The following is a 22,693-nucleotide window of genomic DNA, read 5'->3' as shown; positions in this document are numbered from 1 at the left end:
GTTTTCAACTGGGTTAGAATCAAAATGGGAGCCAAGATGTCAAAAAGAGACACAGCTGTACATATTTTTGAAAAAGATCCCAGGCAAACCTGCTATTGCACACATATCACCAGCCTCACCTGAGAACCCTATGCTATGTTTTCATGTATCGGCAGAAGGTCTGAAAATACAGAAATTTGATGTCTTTCAACTCCCTAAATTCATACAGCAAAAGTGATAGGACTCGTTGGAAGAAAACATGGTTCTCATCTTGCTCTGGGAAGAAAGGCCCGGAGCTTCAGCTCACCTGAATTTCCATCTTCTCTCTCAGGGCCTGCAGCTCCTGTGTCTGCCGCAGTCGCTCCTCGGACTCCTCATCCCGCAGCGATCCCAGGTTGGACTCCATCACACTGTGGGACTGCAGTGCCTGCAGTTTCTGAAAAGGCAAGTGCATAGTTTTATTTAGATAAAGATCTAATCATGATGTTGTCTTTTATACCTTGAACAGTACCAGAAGGGCACACCTTACCCCAACCATTAACCCCCAAGTTATCCTCACTAGATACCTACACCTGCAAACAGTCACACAAATCAGCATTCCCCTTGACTAGGGCTCGTTCGAGGGCTCAGGAGAAAAGCAAGTTCCATGGAAGAACAGTGCGATTTCAATTTCACTTAAATTCTGCTGTACTCAAAACCCACAGCTCGCCAGACTGCTGCTGCATCTCTTCCTCGGTCTGGAATAAGCTGAAGAGAACTAGACTCCGAGAGCCTATGGGAGGCTCTGAGGCACCGAGAGCCACTTTCTGAGGACTCCTGCCCCTCACCCCACAAAAAATCCTGGCTGTCACCAGAAAGGGCTAGCTTTGCACAGCTTAGAACTGGTCACCAATACCTGGTGATTCCTGAGCTAGCAAGTGTGCAACCTGAAGCAAAAGGCATGGAAAATTGAATCAAAGAAAGGATGCCTTCCACACATCTATGGTTATTTTGTAAAATATATCATGATTACAGTATCAAAAATAACATATTTCCATCTGTATTGTATAAAACTCATAAGTCCTATAAAAGCTTTAAGGTACTACAAGTTTAACATGGCATCGTTCTTGCTAACTCTTCTAAATTACTGTTTAAGCAATACTGGGTCCAAATGTTAACCATTTCTACTCATTGAATACTTTCATACAGTTGAATGCTTTATCAGATGTTTGCACAACTCTGGGTTTCTGATGTTTCACTTCTGACCTCCACACTGCTGTTTGTGACTCACCACAGAGCTGGCTTTCTTGGCATTACAAACCTTCATGGTATGTTCCTTTCAATTAGAGACTCCTTTGGCATCTCAATTTAGCCAATAACTAAAGTTCTCTCTTCAATCAGGTCATTTAGCCAAAGTAAGCTCTCAGACTTCTGTATCAAGGGAAAAGTTTTGAGGAGAAATATTTTCAAAATTTTTTCACCTCTCATTGGCTCTCCTAACATCAAGGAGAATCTTTTCTTGTGTTTTAAAAATGGACTGCCTTACAGTGTTTTTCACAAGCATTCTAAATGGAATCCTACTTGTTTTTCCCCCAGAATTTTAAAAAAATAAATTAGCAAAACAATTATCCAACTGCACTGAGAATTTTGTATGCAATTTGGTTCCTATATTTTAATAAAAGTAAAATAAACAAATATTGAGAGGAAACAGGGATGAGACACATAAACACAAAAACATAAGTAATCCTATAGGGGAAAGACAAAAATAAAATGAAAGAATAGGCTGTTCCAGTTTTGGAAAATATGATCTGAGTTAAAAAGGAAACCATGGATGGTAACAATTATGTCCTCAGTTACCAAAACTCAGAATTTCCTAAACAAAAGGAAACCTTTGACCCTTAATGAGGTGGTTTCTGAACAACTTCAAATTAATACCTTTGTATCAAATGTCTAGTCCACTAAGCACCATGTCAGAGGGAGTGTCAGAGTCAACTCATTTTTCAAAAACAAGATTAATGAGAACCAATGACAGATAAATACATTTTAAAAATATTTTTCCTCAAAACTTTTTCCTTGAAAGTTTTAGTCATACAGGTTTATATGGGAAGATACGGTCCAGGGATAACTGTAATAAGGTTTTCCTGCATACATTTGATTGTATACCCAGTAGAAGAACTGGGGCTTTGGAGTTTGAAGAGCTAGGTTCAAATCCCAGCTCCATCTCTTCCTAGCTTAGTGATCTTGGGCAAGGTGCATGACCTCAATTTCTTCACCTGCAAAGAAGAAATGCTAGTAGCATCTTTTTATTCAAAAGAACTTTTAAAAAGAAATTAATAAATTAATGATGCACCTACTTTGAGAATGTTGCGGATGTTTGATTGTTGTGAAGATTAAAAGTTAATGTATATTAAGTGCATTATACAAGGGCTAGAAAATAGTAAATACAGGTCAGTAAATGTTAGCTATTGTGCGTAACCTCCACAGACCCCATCGGCGTGTCTGGCATGTAGCCACCACTCAGAGAATATCTGTAGGGAAGAAAATGCATTCATTTAAACTTTGCCTCATTTCTTGTCCAGTGATGAAAGCCCTTTGCAAAAATAAGGATAGTATCTACAGTAATATTATGGATATTTTACTATATACCAGGTAATGTTAAGTACTGTATATGTATCAATTTAACCCTTTCAGCAACCTATCTTACAGAAAAGAAACTGAGGCACAGGGAGGTTAAGTAACTTGCCCAAGGTCACACAGTCAGTACATGACAGAGCAGTGACTCAAACCGAGGCACTTGCTTGATATCTGGCTTCACAGCGCATTAGCCCCACAACAGATGAAATAAATTTACTACAAACTAAGAAATTAATTCTGAAAACAAATAAACAGATTTTCAGCAAAAGAACTTTGAAAAACCTTTCATATTGGGTACCTCTTCTAGCGTAGAGTTCTGGTTGGCAACACTTTTAAATTCATCCCAAAATAACTTTTTTAGTTTGTCTATTTCCCCATAAAGCTTGACATGCTCTTTTTCTTTCCATTCATCAAATTCTTTCTTAGCTTCTATTTCCCTCTGACGAGTGATCTCCGCTTCCTACAAAGAAAAGCAAGAACAATATAATCATTAATTCCATATCATAGCAAGTATTTGCTAAGAACCTGCTAGGGCTCTTTTTCCATGCCAGTCTCTATGGAGACCCAAAGAATATTTGTCCCACAGTCCCCATTGTTTGGACTTGGAGTGGACCAGTATAAGCCAGTCTTCTCTGAATTGTAAAGTTCCTTGAGAATAGGAACTTGTCATCTCTTTCTTTATACACATATTGTGAGTTCTGTTCCAGACCACCCCAATAAAGCCAATATTACAATAAAGCAGTTATCACAATTAAGCAAGTCACATGAATTTTTTTTTGTTTCCCAGTACATATAAAAGTTATGTTTATACTATACTGTAGTCTATTAAGAGTGCAATAGTGTGTCTAAAAAAACATGTGCAGTAGCATTTCTAAAATAATTTACTGCTAAAAAATGCTAACAATCATATGAACCTCAATAAGTCATTTAATCTTTTTGCTGGTGGAGAAGATCTTGCCTGGATGCTGATGGGTGCTGATGATTGATCGGGGTGGTGGTTGCTGAAGGCTGGGTGGCTGTGGCAATTTCTTCCAATCAGACCACAATGAAGTTTGTCACATCGATTGACTCTTCCTTTTGTGAAAGATATCTCTGAAGCAAGTGATGCCGTTTGATAGCATTTTACCCACAGTAAAATGTCTTTCAAAAGTGGTGTCAGGCTGAGCGAGGTGCTCACGCCTGTAATCCTAGCACTATAGGAGGCGAAGGTGGGAGGATCACTTGAGGCTAGCAGTTCAAGCCAGTCTGGGCAACATAGCAAGACCTCATCTCTACAAAAAATTAGCTGGGTGGCACACACCTACAGTCCCAGCTACTCAGGGACTCAGAAGGAGCCCTTGAGCCCAGAAGTTCGAGGTCGCAGGGAGCTATGACAACGCCAGTACACCCTATTGGCCGGCAACAGAGTGAGATCCTGTCTCAAAAAAAAAAACATAAAAACAAAATTGGAGTCAATCCTCTCAAGCCCTCCTGCTGCTTTATCAACTAAGTTTATGGAATCTTCTAAATCCTTTGTTGTCTTTTCAGCAATGTTCACAGCATCTACACTAGGAGTAGATTCCATCCTAAGAAACCATTTTCTTTGCTCATCCAAAGAAACTTACTGGTTGCTCCTCAACCATTACAGTTTGATCATTAGATTGCAGCAATTCAATCACATCTTCAGGCTCCACTTCTAATTATAGTTCTCTTGCTATTAATATTTCCACCATATCTGCAGTTACTTCCTCTACTGAAGTCTTGAAGTCATCCATGAGGGTTGGAATCAATTTCTTCCGAACTCCTGTTAATGTTGACATTTGGACCTCTTCCCAAGAATCACTAATGTTCTTAATGGCATCCAGTACAGTGAATCTTTTTCGGAAGGTTTTCAATTTACTTTATGCAGATCCATCAGAGGAATCACTATATATGGCAGCTATAGCCTTAAAAAATGTATTTCTTAAATAATAAGACTTGAAAGTCAAAATTACTCTTTGATTCATGGGATGTAGAATGGATATCATGTTGGCAGGCATGAAAACAATATGATCTCCTTGTATGTCAGAGTTCTTGGGTGACAAGTTATATTGCCAATGAGCAATAATATTTTGAAAGGAATCATTTTTTTTTTTTTTGAGCAGTAGGTCTCAACAGTGGGCTTAAAATATTCAGTAAACCATGCTGTAAACAGATGTGCTGTCATCCACTCTTTGATGTTCCCTTTATAGAGCACGAGCAGAGTAGAGTTAGCATAATTCTTAAGGGCCATAAGATTGTCAGAATGGTAAGTGAGCATTGGCTTCAACTTAGCAGCTGCATCAGCCCTTAACAAGACAGTCAGCCTGTGCTTTGAAGCCTTGAAGCCAAGAATTAACTTCTCCTCCCTAGCTATGAAAGTCCTAGATGGCATCTTCTTCCAACAGAAAGCTGTTTCATCTATACTGAAAATCTATTTAGTGTAGCCACCTTCAACAATAATCCTAGCTAGATCTTTTGGATAACTTGCTGCAGCTTCTACATCAGCACTTGCTGTTTCACCTTGTACTTTTATGTTACAGAGATGGCATCTTTCCTTAAACCTCGTGAACCAACCTCTGCCAGCTTCCAACTTTTCTTCTGCAGCTTGCTCACCTCTCTCAGCCTTTGTAGAACTGAAGAGAGTTATGGCCTTGCTCTGAATTGGGCTTTGTCTTAAGGGAATGTTGTAGCTGGTTTGATCTACCTAGACCACTTAAACTTTCTCCATATCAGCAATAAGACTGTTTCACTTTCTTATCATTCATGTGTTCATTGGAGTAGCACTTTTAAATTCCTTCCTTCAAGAACTTTTCCTGGCTAGGTGCAGTGGCTCATGCCTGTAATGGCAGCACGTTCGGAGGCCACAGTGGGAGGATTGCTTGAGCCCAGGAATTTGAGACCAGCCTGGGGAACACAGCGAGACCCCATCTCTAAAAAAAAGAAGAAGAAGAACTTTTCCTCTGCATTCACAAGTTGCCTAACTGACACAAGAGGCCTAGCTTTCAGCCTATCTCAGCTTTCAACATGCCTTCCTCATTAAACTTAATCACTTCTACCTTTTGATTTACAGTAAGAGATGCATGAATCTTTCTTTCGCTTAAACACTTAGAGACTATTGTATAGGGATATTAGGCCCCATTTCAATAGTGTTGTGTCTTAGGGAATAGGGAGGCCCAAGGAGAGGGAGAGAGATAGAGAAATGGCAGAACAGGCAGAACACACACAATATTTATCTTTTAAGTTTGCCATCTTATATGGGCATGACTTGTGGTGCCCTAAAACAATTACAGTAGTAACATCCAAGATAACTGATCACAGATCACCATAACAGATATAATAATAATGGAAAAGTTTGAAATATTGAGAGAATTACCAAAATGTGACACAGAGAAATAAAGTGAGCACATGCTATTGGAAAAATGGTGCCACTAAACTTGCTGGATGTGGGGTCGCCACAAATCTTCAATTCAAAAACACAGTGTTTGCAAAGCACAATAAAGCAAAACGCAATAAAACAAGGTATGCCTGTATTCCTCGCAATGCCTGACATAGCTGGTGCTCAGTAAATGCATGCTGAGGGGATAAGTGAGGAATGAATAAATGAAGGAATGAGCAGGGCAAGTTTATGTATTTTCATTCTACAAATATTTACTGAGCACTTCCTCTGGGCTGGGTTCTGGAACTTCAGAATCAGATCCAGTCTTTGTCCTCAAAAAGCTAACTAATAGTGTAGTAGAAACAGTTAAAATCCAAGTTCAAATGTCCTCAGAGGGTGCTGACTAATGCAGGAAACTGCATGTCTCTGCTCTACCTTTGTGCACACAGGTCTAGCAAAAATAATTTGATTTTCCCTTCCAGACTACCTGGAATCATTTGCCATGTCCAGGAAGGCACTACCTTAGCTCTGGCTCCCAGCTCTGGAAAACCAGCTAGAATTCTGGCCCCACGGGATTGATGTTCATCATGGGTCTCCCGGGCAGTTTGTGACCCAAGTCTCCCTAACGTTTCCTCTCCACGCCCACCTGGAGCTGCCGCTGCCTCTCGGCCTCCCTCTGGGCTTCCAGCTGCCCTTGGGTCCACTTTAGCTTGGCCCGTAGCTCTTCTAACACCTCTTCCACAGGCTGATCCTGCTTCTTCTGTTTTCCTGTGGGGTCCATGCAAAGACAGGTAACCGGTTTAAGTCAAAAAAATCAAGGGAGTGTAGTTTTTCGCCTTTGCAATCAGTCACACCTTGGTCTGAGACCTGCATTGCCACTCAGTACATTGACCTTGGCCAAAGGACATAAGCTCCGTGACCCTCTGTTTCCCCAAATGGCAAAATGGAGATAATAATAGCACCTAACTCAGAGGGTTATTGCGAGGATAAAATGTGATAATGCAAAGTGCTTAGCATAGTGCCTGGCACAACAGCTCAGTAAATGTGAATTATTATTGTATTGTCACTTAAAATAAATATTTTGACAGTACTGACACATGGAAATAAAAATGCAAAACTACTATAGTAACAAAAGCAGGATATCAAATACTGTGTACATACTAATTATTAATACAAAGAACATATCTATGCATGCTGACAGTAATCAGAGAAGAGTTTAAAATAATGAAAATAATTGTAGTTTTAAGTTCACTTTTTTCTTTCTTTCTTTTTTTTTTTTTTTTTTTGAGACAGAGTCTTGCTCTATTGCCCGGGCTAGAGTGCCGTGGCGTCAGCCTAGCTCACAGCAACCTCAAACTCCTGGGCTTAAGCGATCCTCCTGCCTCAGCCTTCTGAGTAGTTGGAACTACAGGCATGCACCACCATGCCCGGCTAATTTTTTTTTTTTTTCCCTATATACATTTTTAGTTGGTCAGATCATTTCTTTCTATTTTTAAGTAGAGACGGGGTCTCGCTCTTGCTCAGGCTGGTCTCGAACTCCTGACCTCGAGCGATCCACCCGCCTCGGCCTCCCAGAGTGCTAGGATTACAGGTGTGAGCCACCACGCCCAGCCTGACACTTTTTTCAATAATATAATTTAAATATGGTTTTAAATTTCAAATGAAAAAAGGGTAGCATGCATTATGAAGGAATATTTTAACCAAGGTTAATTTAAGTGTATACTTTAAATTTTTAAGTTAAAAAAATTCTGAATGAATTATAAAAGAACATTCTAACCAAACCACATACTGATAAAACAAGAGTTAAAGATTAATGAAAAAGACACCAATAGTACTTGAACATCTATTACTTTTTAAAGTATATTTAGTGATTATTGGATAGATAGTTACTGTTATTAAAACTCTAAGCCTTTTCTTTGAAAAGAGATCTGGCTTTTCCCAGGTTGGATATTTTGGAAACAAGCAATTTTTAGATGCAGTAGAATTAATTTGGTTTAATAAAGTTATTTGAGTGAGTGTGAAATAGGAGAGCTGGGCATCTGGGAAGCCAGCTGCCAGAGAATAAAAAGGTCATGAATATTAATGTAGCAACAGCAACCTTAAGAAGACATTTTTTCTCTTCTTATGCACTTTGTGTTAAGAAGATAATAAAAGACATGCATAAAGATTTACACACAAGGATATCAATCATCATATGTTTTATAATAGGAAAAACTGTCAGCCATATATTCAATAGGAGGAAATTTTGAAATAAATTATGACAGCCATTTGGTGGAGTATTATTCACCCACTAAAAACATGTTTTCAAAGATAATGTAATGACATTGGCAAATATGATATAATCTTAACTGAAAATAACCAATAGTCAAAGTGTATACTATATGATTATATATGTCTACATAAAAAAATGACAGAGAATACACCAACATATTAACTGCTGGTGATATTGTCCATGGTTTTTATTTTCTTTTTTCTGCTTTCTTGTATTTAAATTTTCCATATCAAAGACATATTTTTATCAGAAAAATATATTTAAGGTATGGAAAATCTGTTTTTTCCTTAACAGCCTCCAATGCAGAACCAAGAAGAATTAAAAAGGTCATAAATGCATAGTAACTAGGTATAAGGTGCTGTTTTAAAACTCTAAATCTGTTCTTTGAAAAGGGAATTAAAATGATGGAAAATAGGGGGAAAGTTTTATTTAACAGGATTTTTGTGTTTATAGTTATTTTATGTTTTAATATTAATAGCTGTTTCTTGTCAAACCTCAAAAAATGGATATAAAGTACACAAATCTCTTTATGAGGAAAACATACAGCCTTGCTACTCATTTTGATTAAGTCATGATAAGCTCAGGTACAAAGAAAAGTCAAAGAACTGGTCTGACTGCCCATTTGCCCCATTTAAGCCCATTCCTAGCTAGCATCAGAGAACTGCAGATTCACAGGAGGCTAGAAGGTAAGAACCCTTCAAAGTCACTCCATCTCACTGCCCCATTCACAGTGAAGGCCACTGAGACACAGAGGACGAGGCACTGACTAAGGTCACATAATGGATAGGGACAAGGCTAAGACTGGAATCTACCTGTCTGACTCCCATAAACATGGTCAGAAACCCTTCCAACCCATGTGGGATCCCCCCAGGGTGGATGGTGGGATCACCCCATCCTCAACTAGATGATGAGGGTGTGACAGGAGGTTTGGGTGGTATATGTGCCCCTCACCCACTGAACACCAGCCCCAGGCCCTTCTGCAGTCCCAGAAGGACCCCGGGCTGCTGTCTGGACTCACCACCTTCTGCCATGCCTGCATGCCTACGCTGGATGTGGCCCCGGAGAAAGGTGGCATTCATGAACGTCTTGTCACACAGGTGGCACTACACAGAGGGGAAGCAATGGGGAGTGCAGGATTAGATCACTTAAGTCAGCCTGGGATCCTCCCTATATCAAAACTCCCATTCCCTTGGGACCTCTGGGCTGCATCAGAAATGAAGAATTTGATTTACTGAGTAAGGCAGTGACATCAACCCAAGCTGTCCATTAGAACCAGCCAGGGGGCTTTAAAATACTACCAGTACCCTGGGGAATGGTGAACACTGACTGGATATTTGATGATGCTAAGGAATTTCTATTGATTTTTCAGAGTGTGATGATGGTGTTGTGTTTATGTCTAGAAGTGGGAGTCCTTGCCTTGCCTTTTAGAGATACATACTGAAATAAAACAAATAAAACCATGAGTAACGTGCTTCAAAACAATCCAGGAGTGTGGGGAGGTGGCCAGGGGAACAGACATGACAACATTGGCCATGCATTGATAATTGTTGGGCTGGGTGGTATGTAGATAAAGGATCATTATAATATTCTGTCTACTTTTGGATATGTTTGAAATTTTCCATAATAAAAAGCTTTAAAAACATATACCAATGTCTAGGTCCCATCCCAGGGCTGAGAGCCACCAGAGGCAGAGGTTAGCAAGTAAATAGCATCTGTAATTCCACATCCCTCTCCTAAGGCATTTCAGACACTGACAATCTATCAGAACATCTTTTCACTGTAAAACTTCAGAATTCTTCTCAACATAGCTTTGGAGGCTGCCACTGCTAGTTAATCAGAGTTATAGGGCAGATTATTTGCTAACTTTGCACATAGGCAAATGTGACAGAAATTGCCAGGTGTCCCCAATACCCCTTTTTCCCTTTCTTCCTTGGTAATATAAACTCTGAGTTTTAGCTGGTCCTGAGGCCAATGAGAATAAACACTGCATGTCCAGTGACTTACTACTAAAAGGGTTCTGACCCTTTAATCATAAACATCAAATCAATTGTATCAATTACCATTTTATCAATTAATCATATCATAATGATTCCTGTCCTACTGTGATATTGTGATATAATAAGAATATATATTTGATCTTCATCCCTAGCTCCTGGCATAGAGCTCTTAAAACACTTATAATTTCCTGAGTGATAGGGGTGATAGAAGCATCTTTTGTAACAATATTTGGTCTTAGCCCCCCCCCATTCATGACACAGGAGCTTCTGAGATCCTTGGAGTCTCCAGAGTGATGAGTGTCTTCTGTGTGCTAATGGGATGACTGGCGGCTGGGGCCCCTGGATGACTTCAGGATGGGATCTAGTCACCAGAAAGACCAAGGCATGATTAGAGGGTTGGAACTTTCAGCCCTACCCTCCAATCTCCAAGGAGAGGAGAGGCTGGATATTGATTTAATAACACATGGCCAAGGATTTAATCACGCATGTCTGCATGGTAGGGCCTCCATAAAAACCCTAAATGATGGGGTTTAGAGAGCTTCCAGATTGGTGAACACACTGAGGTGTGGGGAGGGTGCCACACCCAGAAAGGGCATGGGATCTCTGAGCCTCTTCTCCCATACCTTGCCGTATGCATCTCTTCTTTTGTACTATTCTGAGTTTTAGCCTTTATAATAAGCCAGTAATAAAGTACCTTCCTGAGTTCTGTGGGCCATTCTAGCAAATCCTTGAACCTGAGGAGGGGGTGGTGGGAACCTCCAGTTTATAGCCAGTCAGTCAGAAGTATCAGAGGCCCGGGACTTGCAATGGGCATCTGAAATAGGTCCAGTTTTGTGGGACCGATCCCTTATCTTGTGGGATCTGACGCTAACTCCAGGTAGATAAGTGTGAGAATTGAATTGAACCGAAGGAGAATAGGCTGGTGTTGGAGAATAGGCTGGTGTCAGAAGTGTTGTGAGGAGAAATAAGTCACGCACCTGTCCACCCACAAACTATGAATTTCTTGAAAACCAGAACTTGTGCCTATACCCTCAGAGCCTGGCACAGGGCCTGGACACCATGAAAATTTATTAAAGGGCAAATATCCCCAATCTACACTTTCCACAGAGATAGATTCAAATGCTCAAATGCTGCTCTGGATAATGGACCATCACTTGGTTCAATAACAGAGTCACTCTTCCATAATGGGCCTGACTCCACCAACCCCTTGCAGGCACTGATTCTATACATACACACACACACACACACACACACACCCCTACACACACACCTTTACACAACACACTCTACATACACAAACCCTCCATCCATATACACTCACACCCTCCATAAGTACACATACTCTTACACACACATATACCCTTCATTCATTCACACACACACACCATAAATACATCTTTATACACACACTCCAGAATTGTATACTTTATAATAAACCAGTAGAAGCACACGTTACACACAAGCACACATTACATGCCACACACTCTACATACACACAGATACCATACACAGAGGTACCCTGCAAACATTCATATACACACGTTAAATATACACACATATTCACACTGTCCACAAACACACACACCCTCTACACATTCAAGCATACACACACTGGGCACACAACCTGTCCATAAACACATACAAACTCCATACGCACACCTCCCACACATGTACAGTCCCCATACACACACACACACACACACACACACTGCAGACACTAATGAGGCAGCCTCAGGCTCTCTGGCCCATCTGCACCTAACCAGTGAGAATGGCCCCCAGCAGCACGGCCCAGGGCAGCGCCTTCCCAATCTCCCTGCCTGCCTGGTGCAGAATCCTCACCACGTGGTAGCTGTGGGTGCCTGTCTGCATTAGCAGCTGCTGCAGGGTGCTGATCATCTTGCGACGCCGGCGGTTCTCCTCCCGCACGCCCTTGAGCTCGTCAGCCTGGCGGCCCAGCTCCTGCTGACCGCGCTGCTGCTGGCCCAGGCTGGCCTGCAGCCGTGCCTCCAGCTGGGCAACGCTGGCACTCAGGCAATCCTGGCAGTGCAGCAGGTACTCAATGATGAGCTGTGCCAGGCGCAGCACCTTGAGCAGTGCTGCGTCCACAGGCTGCCCACAGCGGCTGCACACCTCTCGGTCCAAGTTGCAGAAGGTGACACCAGTGATATTCTCCTGCAGAGTGGCCACGTCCAGCTCCCGGGCCACACGGTCCACGTCCAGGGCACTAATGCGCCTCCAGTCCACGCTTTCACGGCGAGGCTGGAACTTGAAGATGGGGAATGTGTAGGCCTCAAAGAGGGGGCTGCTGAGGCCCTCAGCAGTGGCAGCTGAGGACTGCATGGGCAGAGGAAGCCCTGAGCTGACCACCAGAGAAGGGTGCCACCTCGGCCACGGCAGCAGGCCAAAGAGCTGAGAGAAGGCCTGGAAAATGAGAAGAGAGTCCACATTAGGTAAGGTGTGTGGCTGCATGTACTGTACACCTGGCCAGCAAGAGCCTAAGGGGGGCAAAGGCAGGTGCCTGCGCCGGTGCTGCAGTATGCACGGTATGTGCTGACATGGCCGGAGCTGTGCAAAGGAAGGGCACTTTGCAAGCATGCAGATGTGGGTTCTAATCCTCTGCCTTGGGCAAGTCACTTCACACTGTTCAGCTTCCTGTATATATGGAGGGTCCTGGGGCCCACTTTGCAGGTAGTTAGGAATGAGGCAGGTGAAGCATCCTGCCCAGTGCCTGGCACACAGCAGGTCCTCAATGAACTCCCCTCCCCATGCCACCTCCACTGCAGGAGTACCTGGCAGAGGTCTCTGTCAGTGGGGAGCTGTCATGTTTAGGAGTGGGTCCTTCTGCAACCCTGAATTTACCTCAGGATAAAGCCCTAAGGAGAGGATGGGATGTCCACCCCATCCTCTCCTTCTGTAATTAAAGGATTCCAGCGAAACATGGATGGACTACGTTTCCCAACTTCCCCAGCAGTAAGGTGATCATGTGACTAAGTTCTCTCCCCAGGAATGGGAGTGAAATGATGTGCATGTCTGCTCAGAGGGCTTAAGAGAGCCACCGTGCCTCTACATACATTGCTCAATCTATGATTAGCTTTTTAAGAAAACCTTACAGTTTAGTAAAAAGAGCTCCAATCTGTTGCCTAAAGACTCAGATTCTACTCTCCACACTCCTCATAGGCATAGAAATTGTTCTCTTTGAAGAGTAATTTGATGGTATCAATGGGAATTTAAAATGAACATTCTACTACTAAGAACTACAATTTACCCTTATAAATAAACTCCTATGTGCAAAGCTGCTTGTGAAAAGAATTGTTGTTGTAGTATCATTTGTAAAAGCAAAGCACAAGAAAAAGTATAAGAAAGCAAAGTACAAAGTACAATAAGGAATACAAAGGATATCTCTATACAATGAAATACTATGCAGCTATTGATAAGTATAAGGCAGCTTTACATGTACTAATATGAAATAATAATCTCCAAGATATATATATACAAATAAAAATACACATATATACTTCTATTTCTGTTTTAATGAGATATTAATATAATCACATTTAATAATAACTCACAAAAATAAAAGATACATACCACATTAGAATGGTTACTTATGAGAAGAGGGAGGGAAATGGGAGTCTTAAATGAAGACAAACAAATGAATAGATGGACGGTGTGTGGGTGGGAGATGGTCAGACAGATAGACAGGATTTATACACACCAATGATGATAATTACACACACACACGCGCACACACACACACACAGAGTCATCCCTCAGTATCCATGGAGCTTTGGTTCGAGGTTATACACCTCCTCATCACGGATACCAAAATTCACAGATGCTCACGTGCCTTTGTAAAATGGTGTAGTATTTGCACATAACCTGTGCATATCCTCCTATATACTTTAAATCATCTCTAGATTACTTTTAATATCTAATACAATGTAAATGCATTGTAAATAGTTGTTATACTGTATTGTTTATGGAATAATAAGAAAAAAAGTCTATCCATGTTCTGTACAGGCACAACCATCCTTTTTTTTTTTCAAATATTTTCAGCCTGTGGTTTGTTGACTTAACCAATGCAGAACCCATGAATACAGAGGGCCAACTGTATATACATATATATACACACACATGTAGGAATGATTTGTATTTGTTATAATTTGTTTCATAAGCAACAAAATATATTCATTTATGATTTATATATGATTCATTTATATATATTATTTCATAAGCATAAACTATTATAAACTATTTCTGGAAAGATAGACAAGAAGGCCTTAGCAATGGCTACCTCTGGGAAGTGGGATTGGAAATTAGAGGACTTTCATTTTTCACTTTCCACCTGTCTATACTATTCAAAGTTCTTCCCATAATCTATTAATTTTATTATTTTTAAAAAGACAACAATACCATTTCAGCTCTTAAAGAACCGAGAATCTGAGGCAACAAGAGATACATGTTACCCTATTTAATCAAGTTCTTTCTAGATTATCATGATTCGGACTTTTAGTGCAACAGAAAGTCAGAGAAGAAAGGTCATGGGCCCCATGGAGGAGGAAGGCCTTGAGGAAACGGTAGGACTGGGTTGGCAAAGAGGGAAAGAGCCTCCAGGAAAGGCCTCCGACCCCACTGAGGCTCTGTCTTCATGTGTGAAAGTCTGTGACAGGTCAGCCCTGCCGACCTCACGAGGTACTGTGAGAACTGGAGAGATGCAAGGGGAAGGGACTCGGTAGTGACAGTGGCAATCATGCCGGAGTGCCAGCCTCTGTGCTGCGTACAAACTTGAAATACAAACCTACAAACAGGCACTATTATTCCATTTTACAAACAAAGAAACTGGTGTCTGCAGAGCTTCAGTGGTTTGCCCTACGTACAGAGATGCTATGGTTTGAATGTGTCCCCAACATTCATGTGTTTGAAACATAATCCCCAATGCAGCAGTGTTGAGAGGTGGGACCTTTAAGAGGTGGTTAAGTCATGGATGAATGTCACCATCGCAGGCGTGGGTTGGTTATCGTGGGAGTGGGGTCCTGGTGAAAGAATGAGGTCGGCCCCTTTCCCTCCTGCTCTCATGCTCTCTTGCCCTTCCACCTTCCATCATGGGATGATACAGCGAGAGGGCCCTTGCCAGAAGCCAGCACCTTGATATTGGACTTCCTAGCCTCTAGGACTGTGAGAAATAAATTTCTTTTCTTTATAAATTACCCAGTCTGTGGTATTCTGTTGTAGCAATACAAAATGAACTAAAACAGGAAACAAGATTTGAAGTGTAATTATAGGTTCATCTGGCTCCAAAGCTTCTGGACTTTGAACTACTCAACACTGATTCTTGGGGCTATTCCTCCTAAAACTTGGCTTTTTTTTTTTCAGCTCATTATGGGGGTACAAAAGTTCAGGTTATATATATTGCCCATTCCTCCCCATCCCCCCGAGTCTGAGCTTCAAGTGTGTCCATTCCCTAGACAGTGCACATCGCACTCATCATGTAGGTATACATCCATCCCCTCCCCCCTCCCCCCTCCCCCCACCTCCCTCCCCCCCAGTCAGAACTTCAAGCGTGTCCATTCCCCAGACAGTGCGCATCGCACTCATCAAGTAGGTATACACCCATCCCTTCCCCCCAGCCCCCACTTCTGTCCTATACCCAATTGGTGTTATTCCCAAATGTGCCCTCAGGGAAACCAGTTTGCTGGTGAGTACATGTGGTGCTTATTTTTCCATTCTTGGGATACTTCACTTAATAGAATGGGTTCCAACTCTCTCCAGGAGAACCAAAGAGATGCCATATCGTCATTATTTCTAATAGCTGAGTAATATTCCATGGCATACATGCTTTGATAAGATTATCACCCTTTATCCCCCAAATCTCTAATTCATCCATTCCCTCCCTCTCAGCTGACTTATAGTATGCCTATCTGGGCCCAGCCCAGTGCCAGGCACTGGGGCTACAGAGCTGTATTAACCACACAGTTGCTCCCTACTCTGGCGCTCAGCATGGCTCCTCACTGCCACGGTACCAAATGCAAACCTCTTAGCCTGGTCTTGAGACTGCCTACAGGATGCCATTCACCCACTTTTCCAATTTCAGCTACATCCTTCCCTTTCTCAGAAACTCTTCCCCAATACATACTCTAAAAACAAAACTCCCACCATGGCCATGCAAAGACCAGCACATTTCTACCTAACATGCCAGGTTATGAAAAAAAAAGAGTTGGGTGACATGATACTCACCATGCTTAGCTCCAAGCTGCAACTGTGCTGCCGGAGCCTCAGAGACAATTGCTCACAACAAGCTGTGCCTCAGAGCAACAGCACGTTACCAGGCATGCTGTGGGCAAGGGTAACAAGACACCTGCTTCTTGTCATTCCACAGATGGTGACCTCACCTGAGAACTTCACTGTTTAACTATTTAAGCTTTGGCCTGAGATGGTTGCCAACAGTCCTCTCTCTAACAATATGGTCAAGAACTCCCATCAGCAACTCTCTCTTGGCTCTCCTCTACCTCTCTGAATGCACCTTCCAGCCTCTTCCTTGAACAGTGACTATTCTTTCACCTTTCCTTTAGGGCAGGGTGCGCCAGTGCCCCCTTGATATTCTGCTGTCCATCCACGGCCCCTTTCTCCCTGCATGCTGGCCTGGGGAATGAGCTCACACACACCCACAGCTTCAGCTGCCATTAGCCTGCTGTAGGCTGAGCCTCAGCCACTCCCGAATCTCTTTCTCTCTGGCCTATCCCTTGTGACCTTTATAGCCAGCCCTTCCGTAATGATTATGCCAGAAATTACAAACCCATGTTCCACCAGGGCCAGGAAAGTAACATCAAATGCATGAAATGTGCCAGGTATGAAAGAAACCACAGTACAAGCTTGATGATAAGTGGCAACTGATTGCCCATCTTAGTGTCCAACACACAATAAGGTAGCAGTTCTCTAAGTGTGGTCCCTGGACCAGCAGCATCAGCATCACCTGGGAACTTGTTAGGAATGCAGACCCTCGGACGTACTGATTCAGAATCACTGCAGCAGGAAGTGTTGGGCTAAGGAGTGTTAGGGACTGTGGCAAACTGGGGAGTGCAGGCCCTGTTTAAAATGGGCAGCCACCACAGAGCTTTGGCCACACTGGAATGGATTTTATGTGTTCCTCATGAGCTAATTCCAAATTCATTAAGAATGACTTTCAAAGAATTCTATGAACTATTTTCAAACTACCTTGCTATCTACATCTCCCATTTACCGTATTACTTGCCCTCCATACTGCCATACCTTTGGGCTATTTATTTTATTTATAGGCACTGTTTTTAAGTGCTTTACAAAGAATCACTCATATAATCCTCAGAACAGCACCTTGAGGACGTACTATTATTATTTAAACCACAGAGAAGTAAAGAAGCTTGCCCAAGGTCCAGAGGCAGGATTCAAACCCAGGCAGCCTGGCTCCAGTCTGGGCTCTTAGCCACTATTCCACACTGCCTGTTGGTATAGATGGCCCTTCGCCACCTCCTTCTGCTCCTACTAAAGGTCAGTGCATGCTTCAAAACCCTGCTCGTAAATGATTATCACCATAAATCCCTTCTAGGCCCACAGTCAAAATTCCCTGCCCCTCCCCTGGGCTCCCAGAGCACAGAGCCTACACTCCAGTCTGCATTAGGGTGGCTGTGCAACATTCATTTCTCCATCCCATCAACAAGTGATTCCTGAGCCCCTACGAAGTGCCAGGCACCGTGAGTGGCACTCAAGATCAATGATGACCCACGCAATGGTCCCTGCCATTGTTAATAAAAATAGTTACCATTTCAAAAATCCTACTATGCTCCACACACAGTGCTAAGGCTTTACATGCATTATCCCATTTAATTCTCTCCACAACCCATTACACAAATGAAGAAACTGAGAGAGTGAACAAAGAGGGGAAAACACTTTCCCACAGTCACACAACTGGTAAGTGATAGTGTCCGGCTCCAGAGTTTGCTCTCCAGAAAAATAGACAAATACACAGAAATTAACCCGCAGGGTGGTAAGTGCCAGGACAGGAGCCAGGAAAGGGTACTGTGGGAGCACCACGGAGGGGCCCATACCAGGACATTTCTTTCTCCTTCCTTCCCCCTCCTCTCCAGCTGTGCACTTTACAAGTGCTGAGACCATACAAGTGCATGAAGAGCACTTTACAAGTGCTGAGACCATGGCTTCTTCATATCTGTTACGTCCCAGTCCCTAGTCCATTACCTAGAGTCTACATTGCTATTGAACTGAGAAAAACTGTGAAAATCTCAGAATATCTGCCTGAAAATTCCATATTCTTGGGGTCTTGAAGATAGGAGACTATGGACTACCAAGAATTAGGATAAAAAGTAAAGCTGGAGTTAGCAGTCGTTCACTTGGATTCATCTGAGGGAAATGCCACTCAGACTTAGTAAAATGCTTGATTTGTTGACCATCTGTGTCCACAGATTAATCCCATGGGCTACTAATAAGCTTAGAGGGCAGCAGCCCTTGTGGGTGGGCCCAGGCACACCAGGGAGAAGTCCCAGTGCCCACAATGACCATCACGATGTGGCCTCAATGTTACAGCTTGCTTCCTGAGCAACCCTTGAAGCTCAGTGCATTCTCCATACACACAGAGGGTGGCAGCCCCACTTCCAGTTATAGAGAATTGGAGTCTGAGTTCATGAGGTTTTAATATACCCCAAAAGGATCCCTCCTGTATTTTTCTAGAACCCCTTCAAGGGGCCAATTCTCAGAAGTCCTAGGGCTCTGGCATCAAAAGGTGGAACAAAACTGTGGGAATTTGAAGATGAAGATAATAATGATGATAGGATGATAGCAGCTGTCATTTATCAAGCATCTATGTGCCGTGCACTGTGCTGGACTTTAAAAGTATTAATTCTAGTCCTCGTACAGCCTTATAAGTAGCTATGATTTGCCTCATCTGACAGAGGTAGAAACTGAAGCTCAGAGAAGCTAAGGGACCTGCTGTAAGTCACTCAGCTACTAAGTAATGAAGCCAAGATTCAAATCAAGGTCTTCCTGACTCTAAAGCTTTTGAATTATGCCAAACAACCTCCAAATAATAATGATGATGATGATGACATACAAATTATTTCTCATTATGGAAATTACAATACCTGAGATTTCTCGACCAAAGTGCAAGGGCTGACGACAGGGTTTAGAGCAAATCACGACAGGGTCAGAGTTGGAGACCCTAAATTCTTCCTGTGTCTCAGCAGGGCTTGCTGAACTCGACTCAGCTCCACAGCTTGCACCCTGGTTAGGATAGGCAGAACACAAAGCCAAATGAGAGTGTTGCGGGTTACCTGGAAACCACACACTCTCGGGGCAAGGACACTGTGCTTTCTCCAGACTGAATTGTCAGCAGATTGCTTTTCCCACATCTGGGAATAGAAACACAAGGTAGAAGTGACTCACTGTCATTAGGAAATCTGAAGCTGTGTTAACCATCTCTAGATGTTTTGATGGGGTCTTAGGAAACTTCCCAATCCTAGACCAATATCATGAATTAGTGACACAAAAGAGTGATATTTGTGCTAGCATTTTAAACTTGTTTCATTGTTGAAGAGTTGGTATCTACCTGAGGCAATCCCACACCCAATATGGAAAACCTATCTACCACCCTTGCTTGCACACCCCCAGTGACAGGGTGTTCACTACCTCACAAAGCGGCCATCCCACTATGAAAAATTCCTAGAGATTTATGGTTCTTCTGAAATCTTCCCACCTATAATCTGTCAAAAATCACTTCCACAAAATCAGCCAAACACCTAATTTTTTAATATAAATTGACAGCCAGACACCACCACCACCACCACCACCACCTTACTGTCTCTTCCACTCCCTCAAGAATGCAGCCAAGAGGTGAACTTGGAGGGAGCCAAGCTTCCAAGGTGGCTGCCAGGCAATCATTTACAAACCTGCCCTGGTTCCCAAGCTAACTTCAGTGGTGCCTGCCCAGGGATCTCAGGCATGTCATTAGTGGTAATTGTTGTGGCTGCCAAGGAAACCTTCACGCGGTTTGCAAACAGGCTACGCACACACAGTACACAAGGGAGCTCAGTGGCGATGAGAGGCACCTGGGGGCTCTCCCAGAGCACTATTCTTACAGACCTTAGACTTGCTCTCGACTTGTGTTGTTTTCTAAAGAAAGAGATTCCCTTTCTGTTCCTTCCTGACCCTCATGGGGGCTGTACCCACTCCCAGAACCTTCAAGCAGCAAGAAAGAGATCCACTCCACCAGACACGGAGCTCTCCCTCACAGCCAGCCTCCTATTCCCAGCAACCATAAGGAGATATCTTTAAGTGTCTCCTTTTTATCAAAAGCCTATGGTAAGTTTTTGCTACAAAAGGATTTTCTTTAAAATAAAAATAGGCATAAAAATTTGACCGATGTTCCTTGAGAGTGTTATAGAGAAGAGAAATAAGTACTGACGCAACCTATCTTCCCAGATACAGAATTGTAAAACAAACAAATAAAAAACTGCTTTTCATTTGCAAAAGAAAACTGGCTTAGAATATACTAGTATTTTCTTTTCCATGAAGGAGTCACTGCTTCTTGATAGAGTTTCTTCATCTTCAGGGGCTGAGCCAGCATCCCTACTAGAGTTGCCAGGCCTAGGGACAGGCAGCCCTGCAGCTAGTTAGCCCTGCTGACCAGGACTGACCCTCCCTGGAAGAGGTCCACAAGGAGGTTCAGGACACCAAGGTGTCCCCTTCCCTGTTCCTGTCATTTTGAGTTGAACAACAAACCTTTTGACCAAATTTCAGTTCCATGGCAGAACCACCCACACTTATGTTGCACAAATGAATTCAGGTTTCTGCTTCCAAACTGAAGCATCCAACTTCATGGGACCATTTTATCAAGTTGGTTATAACAAAAATATTTCCACATGAGGGAGATGTCTCTAGACCCTTGGTGCTGACAGAGACAGGCAAGACCTCTTATCAGCCTCTTGACTGGAGGAGCAGCTTTCTTTCTCTAAGTAGGGCTCTTCTCACTGGCCAATTCTAACCTCCCGGAGGGCTGGGAGAGGTGTTAGGGAGTGTGACTGAGAATGGAGACCACCCTCCAGCTCTGCAGATGAGGGAGGTGGGAGGCCACAGTCAGAACACCCCACACTGGGCCTCTCTTCTAAGTCCTGTTGGAAATCGAATTCCAGGAGACCAGGCAGGGGCAGCCTAGGCCTGGGCCCCTAACCAGTGCTGGGTGAACTGGTCCCTGCCCAAGCCCCAGGGGCAGGCTCTCTCAGACCTCCTCATCCACCCGGCCTCCTGGACCCTTGTCCTGTACTAAGCAATCTTCGGTGGACTTTTATCCGCAGCCACCTCGTAATGAAAATATCATTGTTGCTTCCTGCTAAACTGCAGTCCAGGAGTGGAATGAGAGATGCCAATATGTTTGTTTTCAAATCATCTTTTTTTTTTTTTTTTTTTTTTTTTTGAGATAGAGTCTCATTCTGTCTCCAGGGCTAGAATGCAGTGGGGTCATCATAGCTCACTGCAACCTCAAACTGGGCTCAAGCGACCCTCCTGCCTCAGGAGTAGCTGGGACTACAGACATGTGCCACCAGGCCCGGCTAATTTTTTTCTATGTTTTGTAAAGACGGGGTCTCACTCTTGCTCAGGCTTGTCTCGAACTCCTAGCCTCAAGCAATCTTCCCGCCTCCGCCTCCGCCTCTCAGAGTGCTAGGATTACAGGCGTGAGCCACCGCGCCCGGCCTGAATCATCTCATTACTAAATCATCCCCTTTTACCTACAGAACTCAGATCCTCAAGCCCTCCCAAATCACTTTACTTTTTTCAAACCGTAAAAACCCAAGATCGTCCTCCCAGTGAAGCCGCGTCCTGGGGCATCAGTCATCCCTGCTCCCGCCTCCACCGGGCCCGCGCCCCGCCCCCGCGCGAGTCCCCCCTCCCGGGTACCGCGGTCCAGAGCAGGCCGAAGGGCTGGCGTGGAGGGCCGAGCCGGGCAGGGAGCGGCGCGTCTGGAGCCGCAGCCAACGCAAACGGCTCGCCCTCGGCGTCCAGCTGGACCCCTGCAGGGCGCCGGGTGGCTAAAGTTTAACCTCCTGCGGCCGGTGGCCCGGGTCCCTCGGACTGCAACGGCGCTACCCGCCCGCTCCCCTCCCGGGACGAATTCCTGGCATAGTTTCCCCGCGCGGCCCGGCTCACCGTGGGGTCGCCCGGAGCCGGAGGCAGCGGGAAGAGGTCTTGAGGAGCGGGCTCCCCTCCTCGCCCCAGGTCCCGCCTCCCGGCTGGCTCCGCCAGACGGCGCAGAGGCAGTTCCCGGAATCCTCGCCGGCTGCCGCCCGGGATGCTGCCCCAGCCACCGTTAACCCCCGCGTTCTCTGCGGCTGGGGCCAGCGCCCGCCCTGCCCACGCCAGCGCTGCCAACCTGCGGGGGCCGGGGGCCCAGGGCGCCTCCGTGCGCCGGCAGCGCGTGGC

General features: G+C 43.9%; 1 protein-coding gene across 1 annotated transcript in view; it reads right to left on the bottom strand.

The window, feature by feature from the left end:
- Positions 1-22,693, bottom strand: part of DZIP1L (DAZ interacting zinc finger protein 1 like) — a 41,643-nt gene extending 18,950 nt beyond the window's left edge. The window contains exons 1-6 of the mRNA XM_069473195.1: positions 22,421-22,693; positions 12,077-12,658; positions 9,259-9,343; positions 6,615-6,736; positions 2,891-3,052; positions 287-415 (exon numbers count right to left, since the gene is read on the bottom strand). Of these exons, the coding sequence (XP_069329296.1) occupies positions 287-415; positions 2,891-3,052; positions 6,615-6,736; positions 9,259-9,343; positions 12,077-12,577 (999 nt within the window). The 5' untranslated portion in view covers positions 12,578-12,658; positions 22,421-22,693. The remainder of the gene's footprint in view (positions 1-286; positions 416-2,890; positions 3,053-6,614; positions 6,737-9,258; positions 9,344-12,076; positions 12,659-22,420) is intronic.

This window comes from Eulemur rufifrons, chromosome 7 (genome assembly GCF_041146395.1).
Source record: "Eulemur rufifrons isolate Redbay chromosome 7, OSU_ERuf_1, whole genome shotgun sequence".
NCBI lineage: Eukaryota > Metazoa > Chordata > Mammalia > Primates > Lemuridae > Eulemur > Eulemur rufifrons.
This window is presented reverse-complemented; position numbering and strand designations above follow the sequence as displayed.